Consider the following 18,424-nt stretch of genomic DNA (forward strand, 5'->3'; position numbering starts at 1 on the left):
CCCCGCTCCGTCCTACTCCATCACTGCTCCATCCCCCCTCCGTCCCCGCTCCGTCCCCGTTCCATCCCCGCTCCCATCCCCGCTCCGTCCCCGCTCCGTCCCCGTTCCATCCCCGCTCCCATCCCCGCTCCGTCCCCGCTCCCATCCCCGTTCCATCCCCGCTCCATCCCCGCTCCCATCCCCGCTCCCATCCCCGCTCCATCCCCGCTCCATCCCCGCTCCATCCCCGCTCCGTCCCCGCTCCGTCCCCGCTCCATCCCCGCTCCGTGCCGCGGTCATGGGCCGGCCCTGGGTGCTGCTGTGGTGCCTGGGCTGCCTGGGCGGCATCCCGGGCTCCTCCGGCGAGCACTACCGCTACCTGTGGAGGAGCTGCTACCCCTGCTACCTGGGGAGAGCGGGGTACCCCGACCTGCGGCCAGGTACGTGGGGGACCAGGTGGGAAGGTCCCTTCAGACCCGAACTCTTGTCAGATTCTGTGTAGCCGGGCTGGGGCTCCCTGCCGGGTTCTGCCTCGAGGGGTTTGTCCCCGGATCCCCCAGGTGCCGGGTGGAGATTCCAAGCTGGTGGCCACCCAAGTGACAGGCTGGTGACCTGGCTGTATATCTGCCTGTGCTTTGTATGATTATATTTATTTTTACTTTATTATTACTTTATTATTATTATTACTATTGCTATTACTATTATTTGCATTTCTTACTCTGAAAAGTCAGTTCTGGCAGATGGGGGAGAGAGAGAAGCAGGAGTTTCTTCACATATGTTGCTGTCCAGCTGGGTTAAAGATAGCTCCTGTGCCACATTCCTTAAAAAGCCAAATGCTTGCATTTCGCCAGGGTATGTAGATTTGTTTTTTCCTCAGCTCCAAGGGATCACGCCCCAGTCCAGGGCAAAAAGAGAAATTTGATACCGTTTTGTCCTGAAAAAGTTGTGCCTTTCTCTCTCTGTGAGGCTGCGGGTTTCTCGGGGCTGTGTGGGTGTTGCTCAGCACATTCTCCCACAGGACAGGGCTCGGTGTTACTTGGGGTTGGATTTTGTGCGAGGGGAATCCTCTGGCAGCAGCAGCCAGAGCCGGGAGCTGGGCACGGCTGGGGGATGCAGGCAGAGGAGCCGTGTCAGGGCTCACTTCCCTGCACTGGGACGTTCAGCCTCAGTGTCTTTTGGAAGCCAATTCCCAGCCTGCCACAGCGTGGGAAGCTTGGCCAGACTTGCCCTGGAGCAGGTGGAGGGGACGGAATCCTCCGTGCTCCCATTGCACGTGGCTTACGTGGGGTGGGGGATGTGGACACGGAGCCAGGTGTGAGTTCTGCCAGTGCACACCACCCCTTCCCTCTCCGTGTGCTCGGCTGCCTCCACTCCAGGAGAAGTTCGTGGAGATTTAGGGAATAATAGAGAATATGTGAAGGTCACTGAAGAGTTGGGATGCTTGGGTGTAATGTAGACATCAAGGAATGCATTATCTCATCATGAGATAATGCTAATAAATAAATGCCCCGAGCAGTCGGTTATAAAGTGATACCAGAATAGCTGTGAGATGTGCCAGACCTTCAGAAAAGGGGCGAGTCGCTACTTTGTTATTTATAGATCAGATGTTTGTCTCAAGCTCAGATCGTGTTTGCTGTCTCCATCCAACTGTGTTGGCTCAAAGCAGCTCTCCAAGGCAAGCTCCTGAGATCCAGCTTTGTGCTGGATCCAACCTTCCCTCCCTTAACACGGAATTCATCGGATCCTCATCCTGATTCTGCCTCTTGCAGCTCCATGGACAGGTAGCTCTGTGCATGCGTGGCTTCATCTTTGGTGTGAGGTACCTCTGAGGCTGCGCAGCCGAGGGGTTTTCTCAGGTTCACCCACCTTGCAGCTCATCCTAAGTTGGTATCACTGTGGGTTTGGTTAATTTGGTTAATTTGGTTAATTTGGTTAATTTTTCCTTCGCTGCTTGAGCTTCTCTTTGACAGGTAAGAGAAGTCCTCTTGGTGTACTTTTAGAGTCCCAGATACTCTCTTGGAGTGATTTTTAGGGTCTGTGCGGTGTTTTCCATGCAGTTCTTGTCTGCCCAGCTGGCACACACGTCCCCACAGCCGCCACAGCACAAGGCTCTGCTGTGTGCGCGTCACCGGCGGCTTCGTGTGTGACAGGAGAGTGAGGAGGTGCTTTGTGCAGTAATGGTGGGGGTTTCACTGAGGCCTCGAGTGCCTTGATGTGCCTCGTGAGTACAGCCAGGGCTCTGCTGGCTGCCAGTGTTGCTGCAATGGCCGATGGCAGCGCTGGGTGTTGTGTCCTTACACAGCCGCCCTTACAGGGGGAGCTTTGTGCTCTGCTGGGGACTCGCGATCCATCATGCCAGTGACGTGGAGCTGGTGCTGTGATATCCTCCCTGTGAACCTCTAAAGCAGCCAGAGAGCAGCAGAGCTGTTGTTTGATCATTTTCCATTAGCTCCTTCAACAGTGACCCGCGTTTCCATCCGGGGGTTCCGTTCCCAGGTCCGTGTCTGGGAATTCGTTGGCCTCCACAGCACAGGAATATCTTCCACTCAGAGTGACAGGCTGCCCAGGGAACAGGGTGAAACAGTGATGAAAGAAGGTTGGAGAGGGTGAGAGCAGCAGCAAGTCCAGAGCAAGTCCAGGTGCTTGTTGCTGCGTGCATCTCTGCTCCGTGCTGAGTAATTCCTAATTACAGCCCCATCCCGAGGCAGACAGGGGAGCACAAGTGGGAGCTGGGCCACTCTCCCAGCCCCAGTGCTCGGGGGCAGGAAAAGGTGAGCTGAGGACAAAGCCAGGGACTGAGACAAAGCAGCTCCTGATGGGTTTTCACTCCCTCAGGTTGTTGTGCAGCCGATGCATCCATTCCTGAGGTGCCTTTGGAATCTGCTGCTGAGGATGGCACAGGTGGCGTGGGAAAGCTATGGGCATCTCCCACCTGGAGAATGGCCCCAAGGAATGCTGGCCCCAATAACTCCCTGCAGCTCATTAAGTGCTTTTAGGGCTTTCTCAAATGCCTGGTTTAGGACGAGATGAAAGCCGAGGGTGTGGAGGTGCTCTGACCGCCCCAAATGGCCTTTTACTTCCCTCCAGTGATTCACTCACATTCCCAACCGTCCTTCCTCAGCCTCGAGGAGGAAAAAACTTCCAGGGTAGCAGAGAGGAAGCATCGTCCTCTCCTCTCCCATGGCCTCCTTGCACTGTTGGACTTTGCCATGGCTGTTTTGCCTGCACACAGGGAGTGTGGAATAGCAGGGCATCCAAATTCCCCAGGTTATCCATATTGGGATTGTGTGACACATGCAAGGAATGAAGTAATGCAGACTTTTTTTTGTTCTAATCTATGCCCATAGTGTGGGATGGCTATGCTGCCCTGCCCAGCAGCAGGGGCTGTTGGGTCCTCTCTGTCCAGTCTCTGCTTGAAATTGCTGAATTATCTTCAGCAAACTGGTACTGGAAAGATAAAGTCACTAAATCCCACACATGCTCATCTTGATGGATTTTAATTAACCTTTTCCCCGCAGCCCTACTCTGTAATCCAGGCTAATTGCTGCAGGGATGAAAGCCTGGCACTGCTGCTCGGCCAGACAGAGCGAACCTCCGCAGTGTTCCTCCTGCCTGTGCTTCCAGCTGGGATCCATCGCCTCCTCCTCAGCCCTGCAAGGAGATAAACTGCCTCCGTACCAAATATTTAATACTTTGCAGAGCTGCTGTTGTGACTTACATGTAGCTCTTGTTGGAGATAAATCAGTATTCCCTCTGGAAGGACCTGTGTGTGTTCAGAGCCAGAGCCATCTCCTCACTGCATCCCCGTTTTTTTGGTTTTGTGTTCACCTTCCCTGTGTTTGATTGCAGCATTACCTGTGTTAGTCCAAGTAGGTGTCTGAGATTCCAGGGATTGTTCCTGCTCAGGGAAGAGGCTGGGGTGGGCTCTCCTTGCAGAAGGCATGAACTCCAGTTTCCCTCCACAGCAGGGGTGTTTCCCTCTGCAGTGATCCAAGCCCCACTCCCCAGCCCTTGCTGAGTTGGGCTCCTGCCTCGGTGGGCTTTGCCTGGTACCCACTGCCCACGGAGCAGGCAGCCCATGGGCTTGGCAAACTCTGTCCTGGCACGGCTCTGGCTTGCTCAGAGTCAGCTGAAGAGAAGCCTTTATGCTTCTCATTTTCTCTCCTTTGGTACATTAATTTCAACCAGATTTTGTCAGCTCTCCAGTAGGAAAATAACCCCGCCGTGCCACGAACCGCAGCTCGCGCCGTGTCACGTAGGGCCCCGGCTCCTGCTGCCAGGACCTGCACCAGGGGCAACGTGACCCTTCACAGAGCTGCTCCTCCTGGCCCTGGGAGCAGCTCCAGCTGCTTCCCAGTCCATACTCCTGGCTGACTCACTCACTCGTGAGCCTTGGGCACGCCTGGAGATGCTGCCGCCGCCGGGCTTGGCTGGTGGATCTGCCCCCTCACTGCCCCTGGGGACAGTTTTGTTTTGGTCACACCATCGTGCAGGGTATGTCCCAAAATCTCCCTGGTACTGCAGAGGAGATCAGCGAGGCTCCAGAGGGACACTGGGATGTGGTGGTTACGTGGGAGTGGTGGCAGGGAAGGTGATGGGTGATTCTGCGGCCACGGCGCGAGGAAGGACTGGCCGCTGTCCCAGGCCGGGAGGGAGTTGGGATGGGGACAGCCCTCTGGAAGCACAGAGATTTAGAGGGTGAAAAGTACAAAGGGGGAAGAGGAGACACGGAGAGAGGAGATGTAAAATTACTGAGTATGAGTAATGGGGTGAAAGTAAGAAGTTTACTCAACACATCACTAACTTTCTTGGACAGTAAATTCTCTACGGTTTCAGATTAGAGTTGAAGGGAAGCAGTGGAATAGTCATTTAAATTCAGACCAAAAAACTTTATTATGCTACATAAAACCTTCCCAAACCCCAGTTTTCCTGTTCTTGAGCTGAATAGAGCCAGTTCTGTGTATTAATAGCTAATCCTGCCCACAGAGATGAGTAGGGAGTGCCTCAGGGGTTCCAGGGCTCTGCAGCATCCCAAATGTGTGCAGAGGAAAATGATTTAATCAGAATTAGGTTGCTTTGACCAGCATCTCAGACTCATGCCGTGGCATTTTTCCCCTCGAAAAGCCACTTTGGCTTTGGCTCACTCTTCAGAGAGCATCATTCAAAGCTTATGTTTCACCTCAAAAATCTACTCGTTTTCCTTTCTTTCAGTATTAAGTGTCTTGGAAAAAACAGGGAGAAAATACAAAAACCTCCTAAAAGGCTCAGCCCACTGAATAAAGCAAAGGGCTGGCATTACAGAAATGAGCATTTTTCTGGCTTGATGGAGACCACAGCTCCAGTGGGGAGCTCTGCAGGAAGAGCCCAGCATGGCCAGTGCAGCAGGACACCCCAAAACAAGCTTGGGGCTTCCCTGGGAATCACTGGGACAGGAAGGGTTTTTGTGATCTCTAAGCTTTAGGTTTTAATGCTTTAAGCCTTGCTAAGGCAAGTGCTTTGAGAAAACAGTAACTTTGTGTTGTTATCACTGTGCAGCTCAGAAACACCGACTCAGACAGGCGTCACCTTTCCCGCTTCACTTCCCCTTCCATCCCTGACCCGGACCGTCCCCTGCTGCTGGCTGATTTTCTTGGCAATTAATCCAATTAACGTAAAATTTGGCTCAGCCAGGGCGGTGTTGCTCCTTTTTTGTACCCTTTGTGTGCCCGGTGGGTGAAGCAGAGCTCAGTTGGGGCTGGGCAGGTTCCTGCACCTCTGGCGTGCAAGGGCACAGCCGGGTCCCCGCCCTGCCGTGATTCACTCAGGAAATGTTTCTTTATCTTCTCAGTAACACTCGTGGATGGGACTGAGATGGGAACGCAGGGTTGTCCTGGCTGGGAGGGGCTTGGGTGAGCTGGAGGTGCAGAAAGTGCAAAGAGAAACACGAGGAGACCCAAAGCTGCTGCAGTTTTTCTCTCCGTGGGGAAGGGAATGGCTGGTTGGGCGCTTTGCTGTTTGTGTGGGTGCGACCTGGTTCCCCCCTCTGATCCTTTCCAGTCTGAAAGGTTGTGTGGGTGCACACCTGGGCGCACCCTGTGCACACCCACAGGCGGCAGGAATTAAGGAACTGTGCATCTCTATCCATATTTCTGATTATGGCACGGGAAAAAGTCTGCCCCAGAAACTTGGGATTTCCTTTGACGAGCAAGAAAGTGTAAAATATGAATGACTCCATTATCTTGGAGTCAGTGGGAAAAGTGACCCTGGTGAGGTGACCAGATGGATGGCTTGCACTGAGTGACAATAAGATGCCTTTTTTTCTTTCAGTTCTTGTTCACTGATTGCAGGTTTGTCCCTGGAATTTCATAGCTTGGCTGACCAAACATACCAAAATGGCCAATCTTGTTCCCCTTGCATTCATTCCTCAGATCTGGAGTCGGGCATCAGAGGATAAATATTCCTGAGCTTAGACACCCTCCTGCCCACTCCCCTGAGGTTTATTCCACTCTTCCCTTGTTTTCTTGCAGATGTTGACGAGTGCCAGGTCCACAACGGGGGCTGCCAGCACCGCTGTGTGAACACCCTGGGCTCCTACTACTGCGAGTGCCAGCCCGGCTTCCGCCTGCACACGGACGGCAGGACCTGCCTCGGTAAGGCTCCCCTGGAAATTCCTTGGGAATCTCTCCTTCTTCACAGCCCTTTTCCTACCAGGAAATCCATGGCAGCGTTCATAAAACCTTGATTTCCTCACTCCCACCCATCCTGTGTGGCTGGAGTATGAAATGATGCTGATGGGTTGGGTGTTCCTTTGTGTCCCTGTGTCTCCCCTCACAGTTTTTGTCCCTGGGTTCAAAACATTTGCTGTTCTTCTACGTGGTCACGTACGACTGGGGCTGCTTTGCTGTCCTTGAGTTTATTCTGGTTCAGGAGAAGTAACTCCCAAGTGCTTTGGTGCCTCTGCTTTTGATTCAGGATGTATCAGATAGGGCAGTCTCAGAACAGATACATAAATAAAATGATGAGAAATTTCAACATAAATAAAATGATGAGAAATTTCAAGTCAGGCTTCATTTTGAGCTCAGTATTTCCCCAGCCCATGCTGTGGGCAGCAGGTGTGACAGACAAGTGACAATAAATGTGGCTCTGTCTGGAACTGTGGCCATGATAACCCCAAAAACTTCTCTGGGATGCTGGTCATGCATCCTCTTGGATGGTGCTGCTCCAGACATCACCATCCAGGCACCAGCTTTGCCTTGCAGCTGATTTTGGGGCCAGTTCCTTGAAATGTTGTCTGCCTGCCCCAAACTGGAGGCTCGGAGTGGAACTTGGAGTTTGCCTCCAGCATCTGTGGCTGTTTTAATTAAACCACTTCTCCCTCACAAGCTTTGTTTGACACATTTTTCCATCATTTGAGAGATATTTTCATGCAAGTGGAAAGAATTCCTGGGCCATGGTGTTTGCAGAGAGCATTTGCTGGGTTTTCTCGGAACACAGTCACGCTCCAGAGTCTGCGGTGCGAGCCTGCGTGTTCCAGTTGGGAATGGTGATGGGAGCAGGAAAAATCCATCCAGGGAAGCTGTGCCCACCGTGCCCAGCTCTGCACTGACGCACATCTGGCCACAGCTGCCTCCAGTACATAATGACACCCAAACAAGAGCAGTGAGGTGCAGGATCCCCATATTTCACTGGAAAAATCCAGAAGGAGAAGGATGGCAAATAAGGGACAAAGCCAACCCTCGGAGCCCGCTGCTCCAGCACTGAACTGCAGCACTCGTGTCGGGGTGACGTGCTGCTGCTGCTCACATGTAAGTGTGCTGTGGTCTGTCATCTCCTAATTGTCTCTGGAATATGTTGCTCCTTTCTTGTGGCGTGCAGCGATCCTGCTGCCGCCTCCGGAATAGAACATGGGACAGACGGAGACCAGGAGCTGCCGGCAGCGCCAGCCCCAGAAGGTGGAACAGTTTTCAGGGAAAGCGTCAAATGGATTGCTACAGGGAGGAATCTCTTCTTTAAGGGGAATTTCCATCGTTTTCTTCCGCTCTCCAGGCTTCCCCGCTGGTGTAGCTGAGCATTCCTGCAGGATCCAGGCAGGCAGGGCTGCCCGTGCCCAGCGCTGCAAACCTGCTTTGCATTAAACCTGTGAGCAAGTATTTGCCGTAATGTGCGGTGCTGGAATTCATCTGCCAAAAGGGAGGGGGCTCTGTTCATGAAATCTGATCCACAGGAGTGAGTGGGGCAGTTCCTGAAGCTCTGGGGAGAGGAGGCTGCAGGATCTGCAGCGAGTTCCAGAGGGATCCAGAGCCCCCAGGAAAGCAAAGCAAAGCAAGGCAAATAAAAACCTCTCACTGCATAATTATCTAATAATGTTTCTAAAATATCAACAGATCAGGACCTAAAATGGGGCTTTCTCACTTCAGGACTGGTGGCTTTTGCTCTTTACACATTTGTGCCTGTCCATGAGTATATGTCACACCTTCACAGAGCTCTGTACTAATCCTTTAAATTTGTGGAGGGGTGACATCTTTTCCTTGTAAAAGCTCAGAGCAGAGCACAGGCTCAGAGGTGATTCCTCTGCTGGTGTTTGTGGCTGCCCTGTTGTAACCCACGGACACCAGGTTGCCTTGTGGTCCATTCCCAGGGATTAGGGGCAATCAATCAAAGCTGTTTCTCTCTTCAAGTTGGGATGTCCTCTCCTTTTCTGGAGATATTCTTCTGTTAACACACAAAGCATTGCCACTAAATTTAGGGAATAGGCCAGGAATGAAGGGAACTGGAGACAGAGAGCATCCATCCATGCATGCATACATCCATCCTTGTCCTTCTGCTCAGGGAGGTCTCTGCTCCACACTGGGACAAGCACAAATTTGAGCTGTAGGAAGCTCCTGGCAGCCCCAGCAAGAGCATTCTGGAGACAGAAAGAGCCCTTTGCAGTGAAGTTTCTAGTTAAGGGCTGTCAAATCACAGATCTAATTCTTTAAATGCTTTCTGCTCCCCACAAAACCCACAAAGGCTCCGATGATGGACCGGCAGCGCTGAGCTGGAGCTGCAGAATTCCCCCACAACGCGCCGGCGTGGCCGAGGCAGCTTTTCCAGAGTGAGCTGATACCTGGGGCTGTGACTCAGGAGAGCACAAAACCAGCCTGGAACCACCTTCCTGTGTCCAGCTCCCAGCCCTGCTGGTGCTCTGCAGCTCCGTTGTGCAGGATCCTTTTGTTGTGTCTTTGTTCAAATCGCTGCTGAAGAGAGGGAGAGAAGGAGCCGCCGCTTCCATTGCAAGTGAAACAGAACAAAGAGAGGCCTTGGGCGTCCTGAAATCACCTCTTTCTTTATCAGAACCACATGGGCAGGAGGCAGGAAGTTGACATCTCCAGGTCCTTCTTCACTCTTTCAGCCGAGGGATGCAGGCCAGGCCGAGGCGAAGGGGTTTAATGGGAGCCAATTGCTTTTGTTGGCCCACGGAGCAGAGAGATGGTCTGGATTAACACACAACATGTTTCTGGAAGTTGTCTGAGGTTAGGATAAATCAGTTTGGGATTACATGATGGATCCCTGTTTATACTAGGAGAACTTTGAATGAAGAAATCGCAGCTATAGGGGTGATATAATGAACGGAAGGGCCGTGCCAGGAGGTTTGTGTGGGCTTGAACTGTGTGTGCAGCGAGTCAGCGACCACGTGTGCTTGCTGGGGCTTTTCATTTTGCAGACAACTCGCACATTTTAGGGAATTTGACCTTTTCTTTGCCCAGTCACACATTTTTCAGCCTTTTCTTAGAATCGATGGGGTTTGTGTGATGCTGCAGAAGGAACATCCTGCTCAGTTCTGGTTACAGCTGCTCACAGTCACTCTTGGGGTATCAACTCGCTGCTTCTGGTGGCAAATCTCTTGGATCTGGAGGAAAGGTGAGAGGAGAAGTTGAAAGGACAGCTGCAGGGTGCAGAGATCAGGTACTAAATCAACTCCTGTGTCAGGCTGCTGCTGCACAGATCCACTTCCCGTGTGCAGTCAGCAGCAAAAACCTCCTTTCCATCCCTCCTTATCCTTTTCCCAGCCCTGAGAGGGTCAGAATCTGGGAGCAGCATCTTCCAGCAGCACTGCGCTCCCCTCAGACCGCGGGGCTGGAAGGAACGTCCCTCTCGCAGACACTGAAATATCATCTGTGGAAAATCTGTCTGAGCTGTAATTACAAAAATCTGTGTGATGTACAGGATGACACTGGGCTTGGCAGCCTTGTCACAGAAATGTTGAGCTCGGCAGAGCATCTGGGAATGGAAATATTTTTAGAGTGGTTCTGTAAACAGAATAAAACCCCGAGCAGTAATTAAGGCCAGCAGCGAGGTCTGCTGGCTGTGACTCTGCGAGGAGCCAGCTAAGGAGACCCAGCCTCACTCGGGTTCTCTCTCCTGAAATCTTGCGTGGAAGAACCCAGACTTTTGGTTTTTTTCAGTTGTCTTGTAGGAGTTTGCAAGGAGGCCGTTGTTTAGACTTTGAATTCATCTGAATAGCTGCATCCAGGGAGGTTATTTTAGACATGAGATGCATTGGCCTGTTCCATGTTGGCCCAGTGCTTTTCCCAGATGAAGGAATGTTTTGGCAGGCATAGGCATTGTTTTACTTATTTTCTTTTTTCTTTTTTTTTTTTTTGAAAAACAGCTCTCCAGCAAGCACATTATTTATGGCTATTTTTGAATATATGTTATTAAACATTTTAATATATTGGAATATTTTTAAATGACCACCCATCTCTGCTAGAGCTTGAGTAGGGGAACTCTGACCCAGAGCTTTTCAGGAACGTTGAGTATTTCTGTTGTTTCCTTCCAAATGGATTAAAGGAAACAATGCCAGCACAACTAACATAAACCTCGAGTTCTTGCTCCAGCCCTATGTTTTGTATGGCAAAATCTCGACCCTGTCAAGCTGCTTTTATTCCCCCAAACGTTGTTTAGTTAATTAGAGGCACAAAACGAGAAGTTGAGTTTTTTTAACATTTGGAATGAGGATGATCCACAGCTCGGAGTTAAAGCACATTTTTTTGCAGGGGAATGGTGTGCAGAAAAAAATTAAAAAATATATATATTTTCCCTTTATTTTCATCCTGAGCCAAACATTTGTTTTCACCAATGTACAAGAGCAAGGACCCAACTTGGGATTCAGAGGAGTGTTACGAGCAGAGACTTCTACTGGCAGCTGCTTTCCAGGCTCTCCTGCTTCCAAAGCTCCGGGGGTTGTGGAGGGCACTTTGACCACCTGAGGGATCAGCCTGGGGAGAGATGGTTTTCATTAGAGATATTTTTAGCTTTCCTATAAGGTTCCTCAGAGCCAGCCCGTTAGTTTATTCTGGAGTTTGAAAAATAGGTCAGAAACGTGTGAGACCACAGCTCATCGTTCTGCTCCGCTTATGGGAGCCGGGGCTGGGGTTCCATCCTGGGCCGGGGCCGGCTTGAGCCACGTTCCACCAACCCAGTGGGTTGTGACACTTTGGTGGCTCCTAAGAGCCAGAACAGGGTTTAAAGGCCATTTTCCCAATTCTCCTATGGGACACCTCTCTTTGGAGAAGCTCGGTGCATAAGGAGTGGGTGGGTTAACTCAGGAGACGTCCAACGCTCCAGGAGGGGACTTTGATCACTTTGGAGGCATGTCACTATCCCACAACGGCTTCTCTGGTAGAGACCATGAATCCAGCTCCACAAAGTCCTTCCCTGCTTTGTTTCCTAGCTCACGTTCCTCCTGGATCCAAGGTCAATGGTCCTGGAGAGCTGCAGTAAAAACGGCGTCAGACGCATTCCCCTGGCTGCTCGCAAGGTGCTCACACCCCAGTTAAACATCCCGCCCCTCTGCTGGTCCTGCAGAGACATCCCAGATTACAGGAAGAGGAGGAGGCTGTTGCCAGGCTGATTAATGATAGCAGGCTTGTGAGGAGTCCATGTGCTGGGTCACAGGGTCTGTTTTGTGCCGTAGCCCAGGCAAAACCTTCTGTTTTCTGCCTCTTTGGAATGCGCCGGGCTCCTTGCGCAAGGCCACACAGAAACGCTGTGGCACGGCCAGCAACTCCAGTTTGGAAGCTCCATTCCCAGTTGTGCCTGCGCTGAGGATGAAATCAGAGCTCCTGCTGCTGTGTCTTCGTGTGCTCTGTCTGGGTGACACTGCTGGTCACGGCATCAGGGACCCCACGTGCTCAGGTTCCACACAGAAATCTGCTCAGAGCCCTGAGCTGGGGGTTGTTACACCTGGTCCAGGTATGGACACACAGGATGCATCTTAGACCGTTTTTCCCTGAGTGCTCCCAGAACTGGCAGTACCTGCTGGGCCTCACCCTGTGTGATCGGTGACTTTGGCACATCACAGAGCCAGAAATTCAGTTTTCCACATCACTTTGTTACAGGAAAACCTGAATGTGCCTGAGCACAACTCTCTGAGCAGGAATGCCTCGAACCAGCTGTGGCACTGCACCTGCAGGGACTGTCCTGGAACAAAAGGATGGGAATTTCGGCAGCAGCACAGAAGGCTGGCTGCTGACACGGCGCCCTTCAGAGAGGGTGGATGCCTGGCAGGAAACCTGCTTCCCTCCTGTGTAGTGCTGGACAGGACCTAACCCAGCTCCCCATGTCCTGGAATCACCTTCAGGGAGAGTGCTGGAACCTCTTATGGTGGAAAAGAAGAGTTTTAAGTTCCTACCCAATACTCTTGAGCTGATCCTGCCTTGAAAGAGCAGGGTGCCCGCCTGGCACAGTGGTGGGTGGCCTCTCCTGCACTGCCCACAGGCTTTTGCAGCAACATCTTCCACTGAACACCCTCCTTGCTCATGAAGTTGGCCATGAACTTGTCACTGGATGTGCTCCAGTCTTAAACTCTCACGAGCTTTAAGTGTGTGCACTCTGCCCTGGTCCTGTGCAAGAAGCTCATCCAGGTGCCATCCTTTTGTGACAAATCTCGTGTCCCTTTGCCTCGCAGCTCTGAACTCGTGTGCCCTGAACAACGGTGGCTGTGAGCACGACTGCGTGCAGGTGACGCTGGCCCAGCACCGCTGCCAGTGCCGGCACAACCACCAGCTGCACGAGGATGGCAAACGCTGCGTCCGTGAGTCCCTGGGGGGCTGGGGAGCCCCAGCTTCCAGCTGGGAGCTGCGGGATGGGGATGCTCAGACGTCCGACAGATCAGACTGGGGGATTTCCAGTAAAAACTCGGTGTGTTTTGTTGTCATGGACATATCCTGCGGCTTATTCCAAGGGATGGGAAGAGCTGGAGGAGTGTAGCCAACAAAAATGAAATGGTATGAAGGCACAGGCTGCTGTGAGAGTGGAGGGACAGCAGAGTGTGGCAGTGGGGTGGGATCCTCTCCCTCTCTGGCTGAGCTGCTCCTGGCTCAGGAGGGGGAGAAGCTGAAGGGGACAGAACACAAGGTTTTTCTCATTCATAGCAGTTGGCATTCAAGAGGCAGGCAGGAGGGAAGTCCTGAGCTGTGAAGTTGCTAAGGCAAAAGGAACAACTGGGATATTACAAATGCAGCAGTCAGTGGGGTTTGGAGCATCTGTCCAGGTCCTGGAGCAGGCCAGAGATTGGCAAAGCTCTGGGTAGGAGCACTCGGAGAAAATTGCCAGCACTTGCTCAGTAATCCCTCTGCAGAGGGACGTGCCCGTGCCAAACTTCTGCTGGAGGGGTTTTACCCAGCTTAGTTCTGGCCCTTTGCAGGATCTGACACCGTGCAAATCCTCCCGAACGGACAGAGCAGTGAAGGGAGCAGCAGCGGGGATTTTCTGCCTGGTGCAGAGCAGGCTCTCACAGACTGCAGGCTTTTCCTGCTGCTCCGTGCTCCGATCTCCCCCAGTGCCACAAGAGGCAGGCTCTGTGTGGAATGACCCGGGCTCTCTGCTCTGCCTGCAGTGAGGAACCCGTGCGCTGACAGGAACGGGGGCTGCATGCACCGCTGCCACAGCCACCGCGGCCGTGCCCGCTGCGACTGCCACCCCGGCTACCAGCTGGCCACTGACGGCAAGGCCTGCGAAGGTGAGTGCCCTGCAGAGCCCCCCTGGAGGAAAATCCCTGTGTCTCATGGATGAGGGAGTGCTCAGTGTGAGCAGGACGGGGGGATGCACACGCCTTCCCATGGATGGCTCAGCTGGTGTCTGTGCAAGAGCCCTGCTCGAGCAGTCTGTAACAACAGACAGCTGCTCTGGGGGAGGTTTAGGCTGCACACTGGGGAGAAGTTCTTCCAGAAAGGGTGGTCAGGCATTGGAATGGGCTGCCCAGGGAGGTGGTGGAGTCCCTGTGCCTGGAGGTGGCACTCAGTGCCACGGTCTGGTGACAAGGTAGTTTTAGGTCATAGATTAGACTTGATGATCTCAAAGGTCTTTTCCAGCCTAATTGATTCTGTGATCCTGTGAACACCCCACTTTCATGGGATCCAATCTCCTGGGAAGATTTATAGCAATTCCATACTTCTAACTCTGTGTCTTTGTTGGTCTGGACCTGAATGAAGAGTTCAGGGTCCAAGAAACCAGTACAAAACTCAAATATCATAACAACAGTCCCTTTGGAAGGATGTTTAAGGCTCAGCCTGCTTATCTTACAGCTTTCTCCCTCTCCCAGATGTGAACGAGTGCCTGACGGGGTTGGCCATGTGTGCCCACCAGTGCCTCAACACCCGGGGCTCCTTCAAGTGCACCTGTAACCCGGGCTACGAGCTGGGGGCGGATGGCAAGCGCTGCTACCGTGAGTACTGAAGTCTCAGCCCTGCCCAGCAGGACAGGGCACACCTGGGCTGCTGCAGGCACGTGTTTGTCACTGCCCTCTGGGAATTGCCAGGGCCAAGCCATGGCAATCTCTGCTGAAGGATTTCACAAGCAGTTTTGGGGCTGTTTACTCCCCCACCAAGATAAAAATCTTGGTCTGGTCTTTAAAGTCACCACGAAGCTACTTTAGCTGGTTTAGGCAATTAATTTGGAGCCATTTGGCCTCAAATAAGCCAAGTCCTGCTCTTGGGGACTCGGTTGGACAAGCTCAGTCAGCTGCAGATGTGTCACTGAAGGAGGAATTAAGCCAGTGAAGGGATCACATCTGCTCCCATCAAGGAAAGAAATAAACTCTGTGATGCAAGAGTGAGCCCGACTGTGCTCCCAGCTTTGTGCAGCTGGTGCACCCCAGCAGGGCCAGGCTGAACCAGAGCCACCAGCCCCTCACAGATGCCAGCCACCGTGGCAATCCCAGTGGTGGCAGCTGGTGTTGCTGGGAGCTGTGAGGGTCCCCCTGTGCAGCTGCTGGAGCTTGCCAAGGGTACGAGGGCAAAGCTTTACAGGCCATAAATGGGTCTTGAAAGGCATCAAACAGAGCAATGCAGGGCACCAGGCTGATGATGTGAGGTTTAAGAGCCAAAGCATGTACACAACTTCCTTCTTAGGGACACAGCCAATCTCACACCGTAACCATTGACGTTGCCCTGGCGTCACCAAAGCAGCCTTTCCACATGAAAGGTGTTTCTCCTTGCCCTTCCTAGCACGTTTCTTTTAAGCAAAACCCTGTTTGTGCTGCTTTAATAAGAAAAGGGAAGAGAGGGATGACAATCATGTTGTGAAATGTGGAATAAAGTCTTCCACTGTGGCACAGCTTTTGTTTTTGACAAGCACAGATCCACTGGGAAGCATCAAGCTCCCTTTCTTTCATCCTCCTTGGGTCTGAATGCATGAAAAACTCGGTGTTCTTGAAGGCAGAAATTGTTTTCCTGAGGTTCAGAACTGAGTCAAAGCTCCATGAAACAAGTTCCTTTTAGTTTAAGAAAGCTTAATTAACTAGACAAGTTTACAGAAACCTTGCCAAGCTCGGATGATCTATGGCTGCAATTGATGTTTGCGCCGACCACTTTTGACATGTCAGGAACTAACGATTCTCGCTGTAGGCATCTGGATGTTTCCCTACTTAGTTGTGTTCTGCTGCTCCCATTTCTCCCTGGCACCAGAACAGCTCTGCTCTGAGGCTGAGCCAACTTTTGGTTGGCAGCACACGCTGCTGCTTGGCAGGAGTGGGAGCGATTTCATCCGCAGCCTGTTCATCCCAGAGATTGTCCAGAGCCTGCTCCACGACTCCATCCCTAAGAGGTTGTGTGAGATCCAGAGGTTTCTTTTTATACCCCACTTCCCCACCCAGCAGTGGCCTCTGTGCTGAGCTATTTCCATCCTTTCCCACTGCAGATCCCCCTCCTCAGCAGGGATGCAGTGCCAGGAGCTGGCAGGGGCGCGGCACCGAGGGCAGGCAGGGGCCAGCGGTGTGTGCAGATGTGTCCCACGGGATCCTAACCAGGCTGCCTTTTCCAGGGATAGAGATGGAGATTGTGAACAGCTGTGAAGCCAACAACGGGGGCTGCTCCCACATGTGCCACCACACCAGCTCTGGCCCAGTCTGCACCTGTAACTTTGGCTTTCGGCTGGAAGAGGATCAGAAGTCGTGCACTGGTAAGGAACAGGAAAAGGCCAGACCTTGATTTCCAAGCACATCCCAGGTATTGGTGAGGATCCTTCTTAGGTCAGGATCCCTCTTGGCTGCTGTGTATGTGCACTACAAACAGGCTGAGGAGGATAGAAGCCAATGGAAAGTGAGAGCAGATGAAATATTGTTCTACTCAAAGACATCCCCAAACCTCCCCTCAAGATATACTTGGACAGCAATTATGACTTGAACAGCAGTTATTACTTCCAAACTAATTAGCTTTTCCCTGCTGAAACTGCCCTAAGCAGGAGTCAGTCAGCTGGAATCACCCTGCTTGTAAGGACACGAAACCTGTAACCACAGCCTCCAACTGGGAATCACAGTGAACTTCCCTCAAGGACTCAGGATTCCTCCCTCGATGGGGAGGATGATCTGCTAACACAAAGCTCCCTGACTTCAGGAGGAACTCAAGAATCCTGGCTCAGCATTTGGCAGCAGATCAGTAGGAGCTCACCAGAACTAGCCAGGGAGCAGTTTAACAGTTCCTGTCACCACTCTGCAGTGCATTAACACCCTTTGTTTCTCATTTAGATATCAACGAGTGTGACGCTGGTTCTCACTGCTGTCAGCAAGACTGTTACAATTACCCTGGGGGCTACGAGTGCTCCTGCCATGCCGGGTACAGGCTCAGCACGGACGGCTGCAGCTGTGACGGTGAGTGCAAACACCATCACGCTGGGCTGCAGGCAGAGCCAGGGACACACAGGGTCCCTCTACTTCTAATCTGCCTGTGTTCACTCTCCTCAGTTTGTTCAGTGTGGGGCAGATCAGTTCTAACCCCTACACCAAGCCCAGCACAACTGGAGAGGGATTTTTGAACACGTCAAGTTCAGATCAGGATGACTCAGAGTGAGCTGGCCCAGGCCTGACCCCATTAATTCACAAAAACCATTTGATGTTCAACCCCAGAGGCCAACACTGCCCATCACTTTCACCCAAGGGATAAAGACAAATAACAGTATCTGTATAAAACAGCCGAGACGGTGACTTAGTGAAGCTTTTAATTAGGAGAACAAGAAATTGTCCTACCTGGTTGTGAACAGCCAAGCATTTCTTCCAGTTTCTCCCAGCTCCTACCAGTTTTCCTGCCAGCTTTCTGATGAGTCACCTTCCCAACAGAAACAATGTGGGGAAAAATCCCCCTAATAATCGTTCTCACTTCCAAAGCTCTCAACAACATTTCCCAGGGGAAGGAGCCAAACACACCCACCTGTTCTTACACAATTGATGATGGATGGGAACTGAAGCCCAGCACGTTTCATGTTGAAACCCAGGCATCCCTAATCCCTAAGGTGGTTTAACTCCATTTTTAAATAAGCTCCACATATTTAGCAGAGAGGATGCCACCAGCCCATTACTGCTGCATGGCCAGGCACGGCCGGGCCCCTGTCCCTGCTCCTGTCCCACTGGAGTGTCCCATGTTTTGTAGATGTGGATGAGTGCTCTGCAAACAACGGGGGATGTGAGCACACGTGCCAGAACCAGCCAGGGTCGTTCCAGTGTGGCTGTGACATTGGGCACAAGCTGGACGAAGACAGAAGGAGCTGCATCCGTAAGTGCTTCGTCCGAGCTGCCTCAGGCTGGGCAGTGGGTCCATCCTCTGCCTCCTGTCCGAGCCAGGACCACACAGACTGGAGCTCCTTAGCCCTGCACCTCTCATTTTCCACCTCCTTCACAGCACCTGAGCAGTGGCAGTGCCTCACCCCAGCCCTGGAAAGCTTTCCCAGACAGGACCAATCCTGTTTCAGCCTCATTCACAGCACTGTCCAAAGAAGTGCAGGGAGTTCTGGCACAGCTACACCTCCAGCAGCTACACAGCCAGCAGTGAGGGCTCCACGTTAAAGACCCAGAGCCCCTGCCACAGTCGCCAGCCTCTACAGCTTTTCCTTATAAGAAATAACAAATTAGTTATTTGCAGCAGTACAGAGATCTGGAGGTCACATAGCTGACCTGGGCCCACTCTAGCCAAAAAATCCCTGAACAAACAACTTG

General features: G+C 52.2%; 1 protein-coding gene across 1 annotated transcript in view; it reads left to right on the forward strand.

The window, feature by feature from the left end:
- The first annotated feature begins 231 nt into the window (after nt 1-231).
- Nucleotides 232-18,424, forward strand: part of MEGF6 (multiple EGF like domains 6) — a 36,947-nt gene continuing 18,754 nt past the window's right edge. The window contains exons 1-8 of the mRNA XM_069034830.1: nt 232-419; nt 6,486-6,608; nt 12,908-13,033; nt 13,838-13,960; nt 14,543-14,665; nt 16,261-16,398; nt 16,964-17,086; nt 17,862-17,984. Of these exons, the coding sequence (XP_068890931.1) occupies nt 278-419; nt 6,486-6,608; nt 12,908-13,033; nt 13,838-13,960; nt 14,543-14,665; nt 16,261-16,398; nt 16,964-17,086; nt 17,862-17,984 (1,021 nt within the window). The 5' untranslated portion in view covers nt 232-277. The remainder of the gene's footprint in view (nt 420-6,485; nt 6,609-12,907; nt 13,034-13,837; nt 13,961-14,542; nt 14,666-16,260; nt 16,399-16,963; nt 17,087-17,861; nt 17,985-18,424) is intronic.

Source organism: Aphelocoma coerulescens, chromosome 21 (genome assembly GCF_041296385.1).
Source record: "Aphelocoma coerulescens isolate FSJ_1873_10779 chromosome 21, UR_Acoe_1.0, whole genome shotgun sequence".
NCBI classification, from domain to species: domain Eukaryota; kingdom Metazoa; phylum Chordata; class Aves; order Passeriformes; family Corvidae; genus Aphelocoma; species Aphelocoma coerulescens.